This window comes from Gorilla gorilla, chromosome 18, assembly GCF_029281585.2.
Source record: "Gorilla gorilla gorilla isolate KB3781 chromosome 18, NHGRI_mGorGor1-v2.1_pri, whole genome shotgun sequence".
Taxonomy (NCBI): Eukaryota; Metazoa; Chordata; class Mammalia; order Primates; family Hominidae; genus Gorilla; species Gorilla gorilla.
Window position 1 is genome coordinate 37,444,514 of NC_073242.2, and position 19,684 is coordinate 37,464,197.

At 48.2% G+C, this 19,684-nt stretch overlaps 1 protein-coding gene across 1 annotated transcript in view; it reads right to left on the reverse strand.

Moving 5' to 3' along the window:
- LOC115931074 (rhophilin-2-like) overlaps positions 1 to 19,684 on the reverse strand; it is a 43,441-nt gene that overhangs the window by 11,678 nt on the left and 12,079 nt on the right. The window contains 6 exon segments of the mRNA XM_063700170.1: positions 1,249 to 1,368; positions 3,950 to 4,106; positions 4,516 to 4,703; positions 9,848 to 10,014; positions 14,484 to 14,608; positions 15,443 to 15,520. Coding sequence (XP_063556240.1) covers positions 1,249 to 1,368; positions 3,950 to 4,106; positions 4,516 to 4,703; positions 9,848 to 10,014; positions 14,484 to 14,608; positions 15,443 to 15,520 — 835 coding nt within the window.

Here is a 19,684-nt window from a genome sequence, read left to right on the forward strand (position 1 = left end):
CCTATAGTCCCAGCTACTCAGCAGGCTGAGGCAGGAGGATCACTTGAAGCCAGGAGTTTGAGGCTGCACTGAGCTGTGATTGCACTACTGCACTGCAGCCTGGGGGACAGCAAGACACTGTCAAAGAAAGCAAATGAAAGAAAAGGAAAGAGGAAAGGAGGGAGGAAGGGTAGATGGGGAGGAGAGAAAGACAGAAAGGAAAGAAAGAAAGAATAAAAGAGAGAGAGGAAAGGAAAGGGAAAGAAAAGGAAAGCAACAAGGAAAAAGAAAAGGAGAGGAGAGGGGAGGGGAGAGGGGAGAGGGGAAGGGTGAGGGGAGAGGAGGAAGGATGAGAGGAGAGGGGAGGGGAGAGGAGGAGAAAGGGGAGTGAAGGGGAGGTGGGAGAGGGGAGGAGAGGAGAGGAGGGGAAGGATGGGAAGGGAGGGGAGGGGAGAAAGGGAAGGGAGGGGAGGAGAGGGAGGAGGGGAAGGGAGGAGAGGGAGGAGGGGAGGGGAGGGAGGACAGAGGAGAGAGGAGAGGGAGGAAGGCAGAGAGAGGAGGGGAGGGGAGAAGAGAGGAGGGGAGAGAAAGGGAGAGGAGGGGAGGGTAACGGAGGGGAGGGTAACAGAGGGGAGGGAAGAGGAGGGGAGAGAACGGGAGAGGAGGGGAGGGGAGCAGAGGGGAAGAGAGGAGAGGGGAGCAGAGGGGAGGGGAGGGGAAAGAGGAGGAAAGAAAAGAAGAGTGGAGAGTGAGTCCAAGGTTTCTGGCCTGAGCACCTAGAGGGGTGGGAGTTGCCATCACTGAGACGGGGAAGCTGCGTATGTGTGCGTGGGGGCAGATTAGGGTGGTGGAGGTGAGGTCTGCACATGGGAAGAGATATTCACACTGAGACATGGCAGAGACCAAACCAGGACACTTCATTACCAGTCATTAGGTGTTCTTGGGAATTCAGCCATGCATAAGGAAATCAACAAACGTCTCCTTCCCTGTTAGCATGATACAGGCCACCCTGTGGACCCCAAGGGAGATGGTTAAAGTCCTGGCTCCACAGGGGGAGGCCTGGGTGCTATGGAACCCATGAGAACACAGCCTGGGAAGCCCTCTGAGGCTCAGGACTGTGCCTCATGACTTCCGAACCCAAAGTGGCCACGATGACTTGGAACACCCCCCTCTCCCGGGCCCTCTTCAGGGACCTCTCTGTGGCTGTCTGTGAGCAGGACCAGCTGGGCACCAAGTGGGACCCACATCTGGGTGCAGAGGGACATGCACCCAGCTGTCGGCGCTGCTGATCATTCTTCAGTGTGGCCAAGGGTGTCAGCCCCTCTGGCATGTGGTCGTAGAGCTGGGACAGGCACTTCTCCTGGTGGTCCAGATCCGTGCCTGGCTTCACTGCAAAGAGAACCACAGGTTAAATCCCCTCTCATGGACCTGGCCACAGACCCACATAGAGATTTCTCTTTCTACCATGTCTCTAGTTTCCTTTCTTCTGCAGTTTCACAAGGCATTTGGGATCATGGCTCTCCTTTCTGCCCCTGGACACACCCCAGGCAGTCTGACCCTCAAGCTTTTTTTTTCTTTGAGACGGTCTCACTCTGTCACTCAGGTTAGAGTGTGGTCTCACTCTGTCACCAGGCTGGAGTGCAATGGCACAATCATATTTCACTGCAGCCTTGAACTCCTGGGCTCAAGTGATCCTCCCACCTCAGCCTCCTGAGTAGTTAGGACTACAGACATGCACCACCACATGCCAGGCTAATTTTTAAATTTTTTTCTAAAGATAAGGTCTTGCTACATTGCCCAGGCTGGTCTCAAACCCCTGGGTTCAAACGATCCTCCTGCCTTAGCCTCCCAAAGTGCTGGGATCAAATGTGTGAGCCACCATGCCTGGCTACCCCGAAGCTCTTGCTCACTGGAACCAGTCATGCTCCAGAGGTTCAGAGGTTCAGAATTTTTTTTTTTTTTTTTTGAGATGGAGTTTCGCTCTGTCGCCCACGCTCGGGTGCAGTGGTGTGATCTTGGCTCACTGCAACCTCCACCTCCCGGGTTTAAGTGATTCTCCTGCCTCAGCCTCCCGAGTAGCTGGGATTACAGGCATGTGCCACCATGCCCAGCTAATTTTTCTATTTTTAGTAGAGACGGGGTTTCAGCATCTTAGCCAGGCTGGTCTCGAACTCCTGACCTCATGATCCACCCATCTCGGCCTCCCAAAGTGCTGGGATTGTAGGCGTGAACCACCACACCCGGTGAGGTTCATAATTTGACCCTGAGCCCCCACACGCTACCTCCTCTGACTCACCCACCACACAGAACCTCCTAGCACAGCCCAGACCCTGTCATGCCTGGCCTGCACCCCCCTGCAGGCCTGCACACCTACAGCAGAGCCCCTTCCTGCTTCAACCACACCCTCCCTGGTGCGTATCCTGCTCTCAAACCTCACACAACCACTCTCCACTTCCCCAGCACCCTCGGCCTCTGTTCCTGTGCTAAGACACTTTACTCCCTCTAGGCTGACCCTTCCCTCCTGTGCAGATGGAAAAGTTGAACTCAAATGTCACTGCCTCTGAGAAGCCATCAATGACTGCACCATGGAGTCCACCTGCTGCTGCATTTGTGTCTCTGCAGCAATCACCAAGGCACTATATGGTATTTCTATTTGTTTCAACATCTTGTCTCGCCTAATAGACTATATAGTACTAGGAGTGGTGGCTCACACTTTCAGAGAACCTACAGCATATAAAGCATTATTGAGCTTTGCATACAGGCCCTTCATTTTCATGACAGCCTGTGAGGTAGATTCTCTCCATGTACCCATTTTACAGATGAGAAAATCAAGGCAGAGGACAGCTAAGTAACTTGCCCAAGGTAATACAGCTCATTCATGGCAGAGCTGAGATATGAACCCAGGAAGTCTGGCTCCAGAGGCTGTCTTTTTAATTCCTCGGGAGGCTGCCTGGATTAGTACTTATTAGATCAAAAATCCCTGGCCAGGCACCATGGCTCATGCCTGTAATCCCAACACTTTGGGGAGGCCAAGGCAGGACAATTGCTTGACGCCAGCAATTTGAAACCAACCTAGGCAACATAGTGAGACTCCATCTCTACGAAAAAAATTTTTTTCAATTAACTGGTGTAGTGGCATGTGCCTGTAGTCCCAGGTATTCAGGAGGCTGAAGTGGGAGGATTGCTTGAGCCCAGGAGTTCAAGAAGGCAGTGAGCCATGATCATACCACTGCACTCCAGCCCCATCTCTAAAAATAAATAAAATAAAATAAAATAAAATTAAATTAAATTCCGATCATCACAGATTTTTTTTGCATTAATTTTTATTTTATTATTATTAGTTTTTTTGAGATGGAGTCTTGCTCTGCTGCCCAGGCTGGAGTGTGGTGGCACAATCTCGGCTCACTGCAACCTCCACCTCCCCGGCCCAAGCCATTCTCCTGCCTCAGTCACCGGAGTAGCTGGGATTAGAGGCACGCGCCATGCCCCGCTAATTTTTGTATTTTCAGGAGAGACAGGGTTTCACCATGTACGCCAGGCTGGTCTCAAACTCCTGACCTCAAATGATCTGCCTGCTTTGGCCTTCCAAAGTGCTGGGATTACAGGCTTGAGCCACTGTACCCGGCCTGCATTAATTTTGATTCTTTTAAAATATTACCTTAAAATGCTACTTATCTTGATGCCAGCATTTTTGGCATTCCCTTAGATTCTAGATTCCAGGTGAAAATTCATCCTCTTGCACACAGGCAGAATTAAAGGTGCCTCCTCTTCCTCCCTCTAAAGAAGCTTATAACCCCTAACCCCACCATGGCCTGTGCAGCAGCTGCCTCAGTCATGGGTCATTCTCATCCTCTGCCTTCAGCCTGTGAGCATCTCCAGGGAAGGCAGTTAGCTCTCACTCAGCTCAGAATCGCCCCTGGGGCAGCTGGACCACAGCCCTGGCCAAACCCCCGAACCCCACAGGCCTTACCCTGGTGGTCGATGAGGAGGATGGCAGTGAAGTAGTGGGCCAGGGCCGCGTAGTGGTGGGCCTTTACGCAGGCCAAGCTGGCCCAGGAGTAGAGGATGTTCTCTTTCACCGGCGCCTGGCTCATGGCTGCGTGCAGCTGTTGGCAGACCTCTCCCACCTGAAATAGAAGGGGCATTGGGAAGGGGCAGCCCGGCACAAGGGCCCTCATGAACCCATTTGCAGAGAAAGAGCCCTTTCTTCTTCTCATGCAACAGCCCCTGCCAGGGACTGCTCCAGAATCTGGGAGCAACTCCAAGCAACCCCTCGTTCTGTCATTGTCACAGTTAACAGGGGGATCAGGCTGCTGTCATTATGCTGGCTTTTAGGTTAAGCTGCAGATGGAATCAGTGATCTGTATCTGAAACACCAACACTTGCCAAGAAAACTCAAGCCAGCAGTACTGGCCGGAGCGGGCACAATGCCCAGGTCACAGGCAAGCTCCCGTGGGAAGGCCCCACTACTTCCAGTGCTCCTGTGCCAGCATTTCCTGCCCACTCCCCAAAGTCACAGGAACCAGGGAGTCTTACCTTGGCAGCCTCCTGAGCCACCTTCACCAGCATGAAGAATTCATTCCAGATCCCAGGAAGGCTGATTTTCTCAAACACGCTTTCTTGGGTTTGTGCAAGCATCATTTTGACAAGCACGCTGAGCATGGCAGGGATCATATCGTAACTTGGAGTATGGGTAAATGTCTCTTTCAGGTAGTTTAAAACCCCTAAAAGTGGAAAATGTTTTGTCCATTAGTTCGGGTTTATATTTACTTCATCACATTGCTGTAGAGAAAGATAGGAGGCCAGGTGTGGTGGCTCATGCCCATAATCCCAACACATTGGGAGGTCAAAGCGAGCAGATCACTTGCGTCAGGAATTTAAGACCAGTGTGGGCAACATGGTGAAACCCTGTCTCTACAAAAAATACAAAAATTAGCTGGGTGTGATGGCATGCACTTATAGTCTCAGCTCCTCTGGAGGCTGAGGCAGGAGGATTGCTTGAGCCCAGGAGGCAGAGGTTGCAGTGAGCTGAGATCTCACCACTGCACTCCAGCCTGGGTGACAGAGCAAGACTCCGTCTCAAAAAAAAAAAAAAAAAAAAAAAAAAAAAGGAAAGATAGGAAAAAAAAAAGAACCGGTGTCCTACAACACATTAAAAAGTTTGATTCTCAATTATATGGTCCAGCAATTCCACTCCTATGATATATATCCCCAAACAATTGAAAGTGGGGGCTTAAATGATACTTGAACACCCGTGTTAATAGCAACATTATTTACAAGAGCTGAAAAGTGGAAACCACCCAGACATCCATGAGCAGATGAAGGATTAAACACAATGTGGCCTATCCATACAATGGAATATTTTTCAGCCTTAAAAAGGAATGAAATTCTGACACATGGTACAGTGTAAATAAGGGCATTATGCTAAGTGAAACAAGCCAGTCACAAAAGGACCAATATTGTAGGATTCCATTTAGATAAGGTACCCAGAATAGTCAAATTCACAGAAACAGAAAGGAGAATAGAGGTTAGCTGGGGCTGGGAAAGGGGGCAATGGGAAGTTATTGCTTAACTGAGTACAGAGCTTTGCTTATCCATCATCCAGATGAAAAAGTTCCGGAGATAGCTGGGCACAGAGGCTGCTGCCTGTAATCCCAGCTACAAGGGAGGCTGAGGTGGGAGGGTTGCTTGATATTAAGAGTTCAAGACCAGCCTGGGCAACATACTGAGACCCCTGTCTCTTAAAAAATATATACTTTTAAAAAATGTATTTATTTTATTTATTTTTGAGACAAGATCACACTCTGTTGCCCAGACTGGAGTGCAGTGGCATGATCATGACTCACTGCAGCCTTAAACTCCTGGGCTCAAGCAGTCCTCCCACCTCAGTCTCCTGAAGAGCTGGGACTACAGACATGCACTACCCCACACCCAGCTAATTTTAAAATTTTTTGTACAGATGGGGTGTGCCTATGTTGCCCAGACTGGTCTCCAACTCTTGGATTCAAGTGATCCTCCTGACTCAGCCTCCCAAAGTGCTGAGATTACAGGTGTGAGCCACCTTGCCTAACCAACAAAAAAAATTTTTAACTTCTGGAGATGTTTAGTGGTAATGGCTGCACAACACTATGAATGTACAAATGCACTTAATGCCATTGAACTACACACTTCAAAATGGTTAAAATGTGCTTCTGGTTGGCAGGATAATTTTAAAATTTTAAAAATTTAAGATAATCATTAAAATGGTAATTTTATGTTCTGTGTTATTTTACTATAATAAAAAAACTGGTTAAAATAGTACATTTTAGATTATATATGTATATTTTAACACTATTTATTTATTTATTTATAAATAAATGCCCAGGCTGGAGTGCAGTGGCATGATTTCAGCTCACTGAAACCTCTGCCTCCCAGGTTCAAGCGATCCCCCTGCCTCAGCCCCCCAAGTAGCAGGGATTACAGGTGCTCACCACCACACCCAGCTAATTTTTGTATTTTTACTACAGACGGGGTTTCACCATGTTGGCCAGACTGGTCTTGAACTCCTGACCTCAGGTGATCTGCCTGCCTCGGCCACCCAAAGTGCTGGGATAACAGGTGTGAGCCACCCCACCCAGCCTTTTAACCCAATTTTTAAAAATTGGATTATCTTCCAAAACACTTACATCTCTATTGAGTAAAGAAACCAGCCTGCTCCCCACAACTCCTGTGTCACCTGGGACAAAATTCCATCACGACAGGTATGGAGATGCAAGCAGAGAGCAGGCAGAAGGACTGAGGGGCTCACAGGGGGCCAGGCTCACACATAAGATCTGAGTCATTCAGCAGTCCAGCGCTTTTCCCCTGGACCTCAAGAAAGATCTATTCTGGCCAGGCGCGGTGGCTCATGCCTCTAATCCCAGCACTTTGGGAGGCCGAGGCGGGTGGTTCACCTGAGGTCAGGTTCGAGACCAGCCTGGCCAACATGGCAAAACCTTGCCTCTACTAAAATTATAAAAATTAGCCAGGCATGATGGTACACACCTATAATCCCAGCTACTCAGGAGGCTGAGGTAGGAGAATCACTTGAACCCGGGAAGTGGCGGCTGCAATGAGCCGAGATCTCACCACTGCACTCCAACCTGGGTGATAGAGTGAGATTCCGTCTCAAAAAAAAAAAAACCTCAATCCGTCTGCTCCAATGGAAATTTTCATGCTGCAGCCTTCCACTGACTTCTTTATAGTTTAGAAAATTAACTGCCCAAAGTGCTAACTGACAATCAATCTGGAACTGAAATAGAGTCTCTCATATGAATCCCAGCCAACTGGGTCCTCTGGTTTTGTTGCTGAGCAAAAAAAAAAAAAAAAAAAAATCCCCGCCCTGCGGAGGGATGGCACCTGCTGTTTTGAGCTGTGAGCTCCGTGGGGGTTCCCTCACACTCCCCACTGTTCTCCCACTTGCTTCATTTCATCTATAATTTGTCTCCATTGCTATAATCTCAGAGACAGGACACAGAGTGCCTGCCTAAGATTCCCCAGAAAGATGAGTCCAGAAAAAAGATTTACAACAAAAGAAATCAACTCATACTTGGAATCTTAGCATATCACTTCATCCTAAGAGACCAATCTTTCATTTTTTTAATTAATTAATTATTTTTTGAGACAGGTTCTTGCTCTGTCGCCCAGGCTGGAGTGCAATGGCACGATCTTGGCTTACCACAACCTTGGCTGATCCTTCCATCTCAGCCTCCCAAGTAGCTGAGACTACAGGCATGCACCACCAGGCCCAGCTAATTTTGGTACTTTTTGTAGAGATGGAATTTTGCCTTGTTGCCCAGGCTGATCTCAAATTCCTAAGCTCCAGCAATCCACCCACCTCAGCCTCCTAAAGTGCTGGGATTACAGGCATGAGCCACCATGCCTGGCCTATTTCTTTAATTGAAAAAAAAAAAATTCTTTTTGACAATCCTAGCTCACTGCAGCCTCAAACTCCTGGGCTTAAGTGATCCTCCCGTCTTAGCCTCTGGAGTAGCTGGAACTATGGGCGTACACCACCACGCTTGGCTAATTTTAAATATTCTGTAGAGACAGGGTCTTCCTGTGTGGCCCAGGCTGTTAGGACCAATCATTGTAACATCAGAAATTTCACAATGAGTTGAAGTGGCAAAGCTCTGGTTCTTCACAAGCTTGCAGGGCAAAGTGATATCAAACAATGATCCACACGGGTGGAAGGCGATCACACCCCAAAGCAGAATGTCGATGATCAACCTAGAAGGCAACACGCTATAGAGCTAGTGTGGAGAGCACACTGTGGTCTACACTGTGCCCTGCTCTTGCATCCATCCCCACGCGGAGTCTGACCCAGACACAGGCCCTGCTATGGGGGAGCAAGGCAGAACCCGCAGGCAAGGGTGAGCCATGCCAGGCTCACCCACAGCACTGGGTCTGGTGACCCCGGTCCTCTACAGGTGTAAGCACTAGGCTGCTTTTCTCCTCGACCCCGCACCTCGTTCTCATACTAAGATCACCTGAGGTCAGGAGTTTGAGACCAGCCTGGCCAACAGGGCAAAACCTCATCTCTACTAAAAATACAAAAATTAGCCGGGCATGGTGGCAGGCGCCTGTAATCCCAGCTACTTGGGAGGCTGAGGCAGAAGAGTTGCTTGAACCCAGCAGGCAGAGGTCGTAGTGAGCAGAGATTGTGCCACTGCACTCCAGGCTGGGTGACAAGAGCAAGACTCTATCTCAAAATAAACAAATAAATAAAATAAAATAACAAAAGACAGTTCCCAGAAGAAGGGAACTGAGCTATGAGACATCCTTTGAATGCATCACTTGACAAAGGGTTGAGAACACCCACCTCATGCTGGAGAAGTTGGCAGAATGCAGGTGACATAAAGGCATGGAGGGGCAGGGCGCGGTGGCTCACCCTGTAATCCCAGCATTTTGGGAGGCTGAGGCAGGCGGAACACCTGAGGTCAGGAATTCGAGACCAGCCTGGCCAGGATGGTGAGACCCCATCTCTACTAAAAATACAAAAATTAGCCGGGCGTGGCGGCGGGTGCCTGTAATCCCAGCTACTCAGGAGGCTGAGGCAGGAGAATCGCCTGAAACCGGGAGGTTTCAAGCAGTGAGCCAACATTGCGCCACTGCACTCCAGCCTGGGCGACAAGGGCGAAACTCCATCTCATATATAAATAAATAAATAAATAAAGGCACGGAGAGTAATACGCACAGATAGGGTACACCTAATACAAGAAAAAGAAGCCTACGGTTTCACTATTTGGGAAAAGTTATTCTGCTCTTCATGACAGTGTTGAAAGAAACAGTTATGCACTGCCATCCCAGGGCCACTTGTCTGGAAAAGATCAATCATCAGCCACAGGATTCACCATGTACATCAAGCCATCCCAGACTGAGGTCTGAACCACCGAGCAAGTTTCTTTTTTTTTTTTTGAGACGGAGTCTGACTCTGTCATCCAGGCTGGAGTGCAGTGGCGCGATCTCGGCTCGCTGCAAGCTCCGCCTCCCGGGTTCATGCCATTCTCCTGCCTCAGCCTCCCAAGTAGCTGGGAATACAGGTGCCCGCCACCAGGCCCAGCTAATTTTATGTATTTTTAGTAGAGATGGGGTTTCACCATGTTAGCCAGGATGGTCTCGATCTCCTGACCTTCGTGATCCACCTGCCTCAGCCTCCCAAAGTGCTGGGATTACAGGCATGAGCCACTGCGCCCGGCTGGAGCAAGTTTCTTAATGGGAAGTTACACCAGAGCTGCAGACTGGTCTGGCCCTTGCAGGGGACGACCTGTAGACCCTCTTCAGTGGGGGGTCACCTGGTGCCACCGGGCGGGGCCAAGGCTCTGTCCAGTCAGCCCTGGAGGAGACATACCTGCAGCTCTCTGAAAGGCATCTATGGCACTCTGCAGCCCAGCCTGCGTCTGCCGATAGCGCCGGGTCCCAATCTGGGTGTAGAGGGCCCCAGTGTTGAACAGGACACTGGCCTTCTCCAGCAGCAGGTTCTGCTGGCTGACCAGAACCCCAGTGAGGGAGTCATACCTATGTGAAACAAATGCATTCAGGGAATACAGATTACTTGGCTAGTTAATGCTACTTTTGGATGCAAGTGGAAAAATTATTATTATTATTATTATTTTATTTATTTATTTTTGAGATACAGTCTCGCTCTGTCGCCCAGGCTGGAGTCCAGTGGAGCGATCTCAGCTCACTGCAAGCTCCGCCTCCCAGGTTCATGCCATTCTCCTGCCTCAGCTTCCCAAGTAGCTGGGACTACAGGCACCTGCCACCGCGCCCAGCTAATTTTTTTGTATTTTTAGTAGAGACAGGGTTTCACCGTTTTAGCCAGGATGGTCTCGATCTCCTGACCTCATGATCCGCCCACCTCAGCCTCCCAAAGTGCTGGGATTACAGGCATGAGCCACTGTGCCTGGCTCTATTATTATTTTTTTAAGAGTCAGGATCTCACTCTGTTGCCCAGGCTGGAGTGCAGTGGTGTGATCATAGCTTACTGCAGCCTCCAACTTTAGGGCTCAATTGATCCTCCCACCTCAGCCTCATGAGAATAGCTGGGATTACAGGTGCATGCCACCATACCTGCCTAGTTTTTTTTTTTTTTTAATTTTTGTAGAGATGGGGTCTCACTATGTTACCCAAACTGCTGTTAAACTCCTGGGTTGGCTGGGTGCAGTGGCTCACACCTGTAATCCCAGCACTTTGGGAGGCCAAGGCGGGTGGATCACCTGAGGTCAGGAGTTCGAGACCAGCCTGGCCAACATGGTGAAACCCAGTCTCCACTAAAAATACAAAAATTAGCCAGGCATGGTAGCGGGCACCTGTAATCCCAGCTACTCAGGAGGCTGAGGCGGGAGAATCGCTTGAACCCAAGGCGGAGATTACAGTGAGCCGAGATTGTGCCACTGTGCTCCAGCCTGGGCAACAATAACAACAACAACAAACTCATTTCTTCAACAAAATTCAAGAATGCACATGCACTGAGGCTTTTGTTTCCAAGCAAGATGACAGGACTAATCACACTGACCACCACAGCCACACACAAAAATATCTGATGGGGTAACTTTATAAACACAGCATGGGACATCCAGACAATGGACTATTACTCAGTACTAAAAATGGAGCCTTTTCAAGCAAGCCTTGAAAAGATGCAGAGGAAACATTACTAAGAGCCAACCTGAACATTGCTACTTACTGTATAGCACGCTGTGTGAGTCCAACATTCTGAAAAGCCAAAAACCCTGGAGACAGAAGAAAGATCAGGGGTTGCCAGGACTTAGGGGGAGGGAGGGAGGAACAGGCAGAGCACACGGAGGATTTTTCCAGCAGGGAAACTCTTCTGTACGACACTGCAAAGATGGATCACTGTCACTCTACGTTGGTCAAAAGCCGCAGAATACACAAGTGCAAGAATGAACCCTAATGGGAACTATGGACTCTGGGTGATAATGATGTGTCAGGTAAGTTCCTCAATTATTAAAAAAAAAAAATGCGCCGGGTGCGATGGCTCACACCTGTAATCCCAGCACTTTGGGAGCCCGAGGCAGGCAGATCACAAGGCCAGGGACTGAGACCAGCCTGGCCAACGTGGTGAAACCCCATCTCTACTAAAAATACAAAAATTAGCCAGGCGTGGTGGGGCACACCTGTAATCCCAGCTACTCAGGAAGCTGAGGCAGAAGAATCACTTGAACCCAGGAGGCGGAGGTTGCAGTGAGCCGAGATCACGCCACTGCCCTCCAGCCTGGGCAACAGAGCGAGAATCTGTCTCAAAAAAAAAAAAAAAAAAAAAAAAAAAAAAAAAAAAAGGCCGGGTGCAGTGGCTTACACCTGTAATCCCAGCATTTTAGAGGCCAAGGCAGGTGGCTGGCTTGAGCTCAGGAGTTTGAGACCAGCCTGGGCAACATAGTGAAACCCCTCTCTATCAAAAATACATGGTGGTGGCATGTGCCTTTAAGCCCAGCTACTTGGGAGGCTAAGGTGGGAAGATGGGTTTGATACTGGGAGGCAGAGGTTGAAGTGAGCTGAGATCACACCACCACACTCCAGCCTGGGTGACAGAGTGAGACTCCGTCTCAAAAAAGAAAAAAAGTGTGTGTGTGTGCATATATATATATATATATATATATATATATATATGGCTTCTCCTAAATGAAATATGGCAATTACTAACCCCTCATAATTCTTTCTGAAATCTAAAACCTCAGGATTTGTTTTACTTTTTTATTTTTTCAGACCAAGTCTCACTCTGTTGCCTAGGCTGGAGTGCAGTGGCATGATCATGACTCACTGCAGCCTCAACCTCCTGGGCTTAAGTGATCCTCTCATCTGAGCCTCCCAAGTAGATGGGACTACAGGCATGTGCCACCCATGCCTGGCATGTTTTCTCTAATTGTTTTGTAGAGATGGGGTCTCACTGTGTTGCCTAGACTGGTCTCAAACTCCTGGGCTCAAGTGATCCACCCACCTTGGCCTCCCAACATGCTGGGATTCCAGATGTGAACCACCACACCCAGCCTAGGACTTGTTTTATTTATTTATTTATTTTTTATTTTTATTTTTTGAGACAAAGTTTTGCTCTTTCACCCAGGCTGGAGTGCAGTGGCGCCATCTCGGCTCACTGCAGCTTCCGCTTCGCGGGTTCAAGCAATGGTCCTGCCTCAGCCTCCTGAGTAGCTGGGATTACAGGTGCCCGCCACCAGACCCGGCTAATTTTTGTATTTTTAGTAGAGACATGTTGGTCAGGCTGGTCTCGAACTCCCAACCTCAGGTGATCCACCCACCTCGGCCTCCCAAAGTGCTAGGATTACAGGTGTGAGCCACCGCACCTGGCCCTAGGACTTGTTTTAAAGTTTACTCATGAACCAAGGGGTGTGCAGACAGCTTCTCCCTAATTCATGACTAAGGAGAAACCACCTTTCACCATGCAGACAGCCTGGTGCGTTGTTAGGAAAAGTCATCCCCCTTTCCTTTGCTTTCCATGAGGAAGGCATCAGTAGCCAACCATCGGCTATAGAAACATTCAATTCTGATACGCCCCCACCTTCTAGGATGTATTCTCCTCACTGACACTCCTAACGACACTCAGAGAAGGGGTGCAGCATCTCCAAAGTACTTTTTTTTTTAGGTTTTTGGTGTTTTTTGTTTTTTTGTTTTTTTTTTTTTTTTTTGATACAGACTCTCACTCTGTCGCCCAGGCTGGAGTTCAGTGGTGCAATCTTGGCTCACTGCCACCTCTGCCTCCCAGGTTCAAGAAATTCTCCTGCCTCAGCTTCCCAAGTAGCTGGGACTACAGGCATGCACAACCATGTCCAGCTAATTTTTGTATTTTTTAGTAGAAGCAGGGCTTCACCATATTGGACAGGCTGGTCTCGAACTCCTGACCTCATGATCCACCTGCCTCGGCCTCCCAAAGTGCTGGGATTACAGGTGTGAACCACCGCACTCAGCCTTTTTTTCTCTTTTTTGAAACAGGGTTTCACTCCTATCACCCAGGCTGCAGTGCGGTGGTGTGATCTCGGCTCACTGCAACCTCTGCCTCCCGGGCTCAAGTGATTCTCCTGCCTCAGCCTCACGAGTACCTGGGGCTACAGGTGCATACCATCGTACCCAGCAAATTTTTGTATTGTTTGTAGATATGGGGTTTTGCCACGTTGCCCAGGCTGGTCTCAAACTCCTGGGCTCAAGTGATCTGCTTGCCTCAGCCTCCCAAAGTGTTGGCAATATAGGCATGAAAACCACTGTACCCAGCCTCCCAAGTATTTAAAGTATACTAATCCTTGAAAACACCAATTGGGTCTATGGCCATACCACCCTGACATGCCTGATCTTGTCTGAAAATACCAATTGTGGAGAAGAATCAAATCCTCTGCTTCCATTTTTTAAATCTGATCTAAGCTGAGTGTGTAGCTCATGCCTATAGTCCCAGCTACTCAGGAGGCTGAGGCAGAAATATCACCTGAGCCCAGGAATTCAAGACTAGCCTGGGCAACACAGTGAGACCCCGTTTCAAAAGAAACCTGATCTATTTCTGTTTGGTGCTTTTGTCTCACTGGACAAGACCTGATTTTCTCTCTCTCTCTCTCTCTCACTCACTCACACATACACACGCATGCCCCAGTCCAATCTGCGACAAGAATCTTGCTTCTGGCTAATTCCACTTCAGAGCCCTGTGCTTCCCCAGTGATACAACAAGCAAGAAAAATGTCTCCTCTCCTTGGCTCACTTGTTCTAAGAAGCAAGAGGCCACAGTCTGTTGGGGCCATCTCCCTCGGATCACCTTCATAAATAAATACCAATGTATTGACACCTTTCTAGACTTCCCTGGATAAATGCAAGATAGGAAAGGGGGCTGAGGTGCACAGGGGTGCACCCCGGATAAATGCAAGATAGGAAAAGGGGCTGAGGTGCCCGCAGAGGGGCGTCTGTGATGCTGAGGCTCCGAAACTGTGGCTGCCATAACACATGAAGCGCCAGCGCAGACCTCCAGCACCTACCAGGTGAACAGGAATCCCATCTGCCGTGTGGGTGGGAAGAATCGATTCTCAACAAAGCCCAGCTGGATGAAGTATGTCATCAGCAGTTCCACCCTGGCCTCATCCCGGCTGGGCGTCCGACAAGCCTGCGAGGAAAAGAACCCCAGAGGGCATGAGCAGAGGAGGACACAGCTGACAGCCCTTCCCGGAAGGTGCCCTGCACATACCAGCAGATGCCTGTAACTATTTCTGCAGTATGACGACCTCACTGCTGGCATCATCAACTCTAGGAGGGGTGGAAAGAATCTGGGAGGAAGTCAGAAATCCTGGAATCCAGTCCCAGCCCTGCCAGGAGGCAGGTCTCTCCCCTTCTATGGTTTTCCTTTTTTTTTTGAGACAGAGTCTCGCTCTGTCACCCAAGCTGGAGTGCAGTGGTGCGATCTTGGCTCACTGTAACTTCCACCTACCAGGTTCAAGTGATTCTCCTGCCTCAGCCTCCCTAGTAGCTGGGATTACAGGCGTGTAGCACCATGCCCAGCTTGTTTTTGTATTTTTAGTAGAAACGGGGTTTTGCGGTGTTAGCCAGTCTGGTCTCAAACTTCTGACCTCAGGTGATCCACCTGCTTCAGCCTCCCAAAGTGCTGGAATTACCAGCATGCACCACCACGCCCAGCTAATTTTTGAATTTTTAGTAGAGACGGGGTTTCACCATGTTGGCCAGGATGGTCTGGAACTCCTGATCTCAGGTGATTCTCCCGCCTCCGCCTCCCAAAGTGCTGGGATTACATAGGCATGAACCACCGCACCCGGCCTCCTTCTACAGTTTTCTTAGGCAGCAAATGGAATGGATGATTCCAGCACCCCCCAGCCATCACCTCAATCTGCCCATGATTCTGTTAAGACCACAAGCATGCAATAATGGGGTTCCCTGAAAACTTGGAAAAGCTACCCTCCCCTCTCTGCTGCACACAAAAACTTACTTGTCTCAGATCCATAAGATCTGTGATTTCATCTTCATATAAATAGCCATCTTCACTGTAATGTTCCAGGATAAAATCCTTAAAGAAAAATGAGGTTAGATACTATAAAATGTGATTGAAAACCATGTATGTGCATAACAGTAATATGTCAATTGTGAACCTGTTTCTAAAAAGGCAGAATAAAGAAAAACTTACAGTGATTTTCAAAGTGGGGGAATTTATTTTCTCAATTTATGTAGTTTTTTTTATATGGAGTCTTGCTCTGTAGCCCAGGCTGGAGTGCAGTGGCACAATCTCGGCTCACTGCAACCTCTGCCTCCCAGGTTCACGCAATTCTCCTTCCTCAGCCTCTCAAGCAGCTGGGGTTACAGGCACCCACCACAACGTCTGGCTAATTGTTGTACTTCTGACCTCAGGTGATCCACCCACCTCACCCTCCCAAAGTGCTGGGATTACAGATGTCAGCCACCGTGTCCGGCCATAGATTTTTTTTTTTTTTTTTAAACAGGGTTTCACTCCTGTTGCCCAGGCTAGAATGCAATGTTGCAGTCTCGGGTCACTGCAACCTCCACCTCCCAGGCTCAAGTGAGTCTTGTGCCTCAGCCTCCCAAGTAGCTGGGATTACAGGCATGTGCTACCATGCCCAGCTAATTTTTGTATTTTTAGTGGAGATGGAGTTTCACCACATTGCCCAGGCTGGTCTCAAACTCCTGGGCTCAAGCAATCCATCTGCCTCAGCCTCCCAAAGTGCTGGGATTACAGGTGTGAGCACTGCACCCCATGCCTATGTTTTTAAATGCTGTGTTGCTTCAGTAAAAGTGAGAGTTGAAGTTAATTTTTTGCTTAAAAATGTCTTTGTGTCTACGCATCATGGCTCACATCTGTAATTCCAGCACTTTGTGAAGACAGGGCAGGTAAATCACTTGAGCCCAGGAGTTTGAGACTAGTCTATGGACTATACATTCAACCATACTGCAAACACTGCAGATATTCAGGGGCTCAGACTTGCAATTCTGGGCCTCCCTCAGGACCCGGACAAGTTTCCCAGCACAGACCCTGAGGGTAGGACTGTCATAACAGTCCCCAGATACAGGTTTCCTTTGCCAAGAAGACCCTTAACCATGTTATAAAGGCATTTTATTTTATTTTATCTTTGAGGCAGGGTCTCACGTGGTTGCCTAGGCTGGAGTGCAGTGGTGCAATCGTGGCTCACCGCAGCCTCGACTTCTCTGGGCTCAAGTAATCCTCCTACTTCAGCCTCCCAAGTAGCTGGGACCACAGGCACATGCCACAAGCTAATTTCATTTTTGTATTTTTTAATAGAGATGGGGTTTTGCCCCATCACCCCACCGCTGCCCCTACAAGTGCTGGCTCCCCCAAGCTGCAAGAAAGGTGATCACATAGATCGCTCAATTATGTCTTCCCAAGTGACTGTGTAACCTCTTTACACAACTTCTACATTAAAGCTCCTCCTGTTTTTGTGTGTTCAACGTACAGACACACAGACAAACACTTGTCTTACAAAAATGGATTTGTACTAAATATACAACTTTGCTGTGCCTTCTTTTTCTTTTTTTAAGAGATGAGGGTCTCGCTCTGTCGTCCAGGGTGGAGTGCAATGGTGCAATCATAGCTCACTGCAGCCTTGAACTCCTGGGCTCAAGTCATCCTCCCACTTCAGCTTCTCCAGTAGAGGGGACTATAGGTGTGCACCATCACACTCAGCTAATATTGTTATTTTTCGTAAAGACAGAGTCTTCCTATGTTGCCTAGGCTGGTCTTGGACTCCTGGCCTCAGGTGATCCTCCCACCTCAGCTTCCCAAAGTGTTGGAATTACAGGTATGAGCCACTGTGCTCGGCTGACTATGCCTCTTTTCTTTAAACTTGGCCATGGGCTGGGTATGGTGGCTCACACCTGTAATCCCAGCGCTTTGGGAGGCTGAGGTAGGTAGATCACTTGAGGTCAGGTGTTCCAGACCAGCCTGGCCAACATGGTGAAACCCTGTCTCCATTAAAAATTAAAAAAATAAAATAGCTGGGCATGGTGGTTAAAAGGGGTCAGGTGTAGTGACTCATGCCTGTGATCCCAGCACTTTGGGAGGCCAAGGTGGGAGAATCACTTGAGACCAGGAGTTTGAGACCAGCATGGACAACATAGTGAAACCCCATCTCTACAAATAATAAAAAAATTAGCCAGGCGTGCTGAGGCAGGAGGAGGATCACTTGAGCCCAGGAGGTTGCGGCTGCAGTGAGCCATGATCACGTCACTGCACTCCAATCTTATGTTCACCTCATAAAAGTCAAAGAGGATTTTGATTAAATTATATATGTGATCCTGAATTTGAAACTTAGTAAACTAGGGTAGATTAATGTACTTAGTGGGATAAAAAAAATTATCTAACTGGCCAGGCACGGTGGCTCACCTCTGTAATCTCAGCACTTTGGGAGGCCGAGGCAGGTGGATCACTTGAGGCCAGGAGTTCGAGACCAGCCTGGCCAACTTGGTGAAACCCCATCTCTACTAAAAATCCAAAAATTAGCCAGGCATGCTGGCAGGTGCCTGTAATCCCAGCTCCTCAGGAGGCTGAGGCAGGAGAATAGCTTGAGCCCAGGATGTGGAGGTTGCAGTGAGCTGAGATTGAGCCATTGCACTCCAGCTTGGATGACAGAGCGAGACTTCATCTAAAAAAAAAAAAAAAATCCTAACTGAAACCCACTGTAAACATTAGGGACAAAACGAGAATTTCTACCATCACTGTTATTACTTAGCCTAATTCCAAACATTCTCTAGCCCACACATTAAGAAAAATAAGAGACATAAAATCTTGGAAAGAAACAAAATAATTTTTTGCAACACAACAGCATGTTTATAAAACCCAATAGCATCAACTGAAACATTACTAAATTAATAAGAATTCAATAAAGTGGCAAAGAAGTTAACACATGAAAGTCAATAGTAAAAAAGAAAAGTCAATATTTTTCCTATCTTATACAAGCAATAACCAATTAGAAAAACTTAACAGACAGCCAGGTGTGGTGGCTCACATCTGTAATCCCAGCAGTTTTCAAGGCTGAGGTAGGCGGATCATTTGAAGTCAGGAGTTTGCGACCAGCCTGGCCAGCAAGGCGAAACCCTGTCTCTACTAAAAATACAAAAAATTAGGTGGGCATGGTGGCAGGTGCCTCTAATCCCAGCTACCCAGGAGGCTGAGGCAGGAGAATCACTTGGACCTGGGGGGCAGAGGTTGCAGTGAGCCAAGACTGCACCACTGTACTCCAGCCTGGGCGACACAGTGAGACTCTGTCTCAAAAACAAACAAACAAACAAACAAACAAACAAAACCTAACAGAGAAACAATACCTTTCACAATAGCAACAAAAATACATTTCTAGGGATAAAATTAATATGATTAAGCAGAAAACTATTAAACTTTACTGAAGAACAGATGTGATTTCATTTTCTTTCATTGATTCGAATTTTTTTTTTTTTTTTTTTTTATGAGACAAGGTATCATTCTGTTTTCCAGGATGGACTGCAGGGGCTCAATCACAGCTGACTGCAGCCTCGACCTCTTGGGCTCAAGCAAGCCACCTCAGCCTCCTAAGTAGCTGGGACTAAAGGTGTGAGCCACTGTCCCTGGCCCTATTTCCTCAAAATAAAACAAAATCAGCCAGCTGCAGTGGCTCACGCCTGTAATCCCAACACTTTGGGAAGCTGAGGCGGGTGGATCACTTGAGGTCAGGAGTTTGAGAACAGCCTGGCCAACGTGGTGAAACCCTGTCTCTACTAAAAATATAAAAATTAGCTGGGTGTGGTGGTGGATGCCCGTAATCCCAGGTACTCAGGAGGCTGAAGCAGGAGAATCGCTTGAACCCGGGAGACAGAGGTTGCAGTGAGCCAAGACTGTGCCACTGCACTCCGGCCTGGGCTTCAGAGCGAGACTCCCTCTCTAAATAAATAAATACATAAAATAAAACAAAATCACACTGTGAAGCTTCACTGATTATTAAAAAAATCACACGGACACAAAAGTCACATTTGAAATGGAATTGCCCTAATTCAGTCTGCTGAACCACTTCTGCAGTACCTGTGTTTCTCTCAAATATGGAAGGGAAAAAATACAACAGAAAGTCCCTCAAACGTTCTCATTTTCATATGACTGACATTTGTAGAGTCTCTTTTAGGCTAAAATGACATGGTTGGAAGCCTGTGCCGAATGGCAGTTGGCCATGTCCACAAC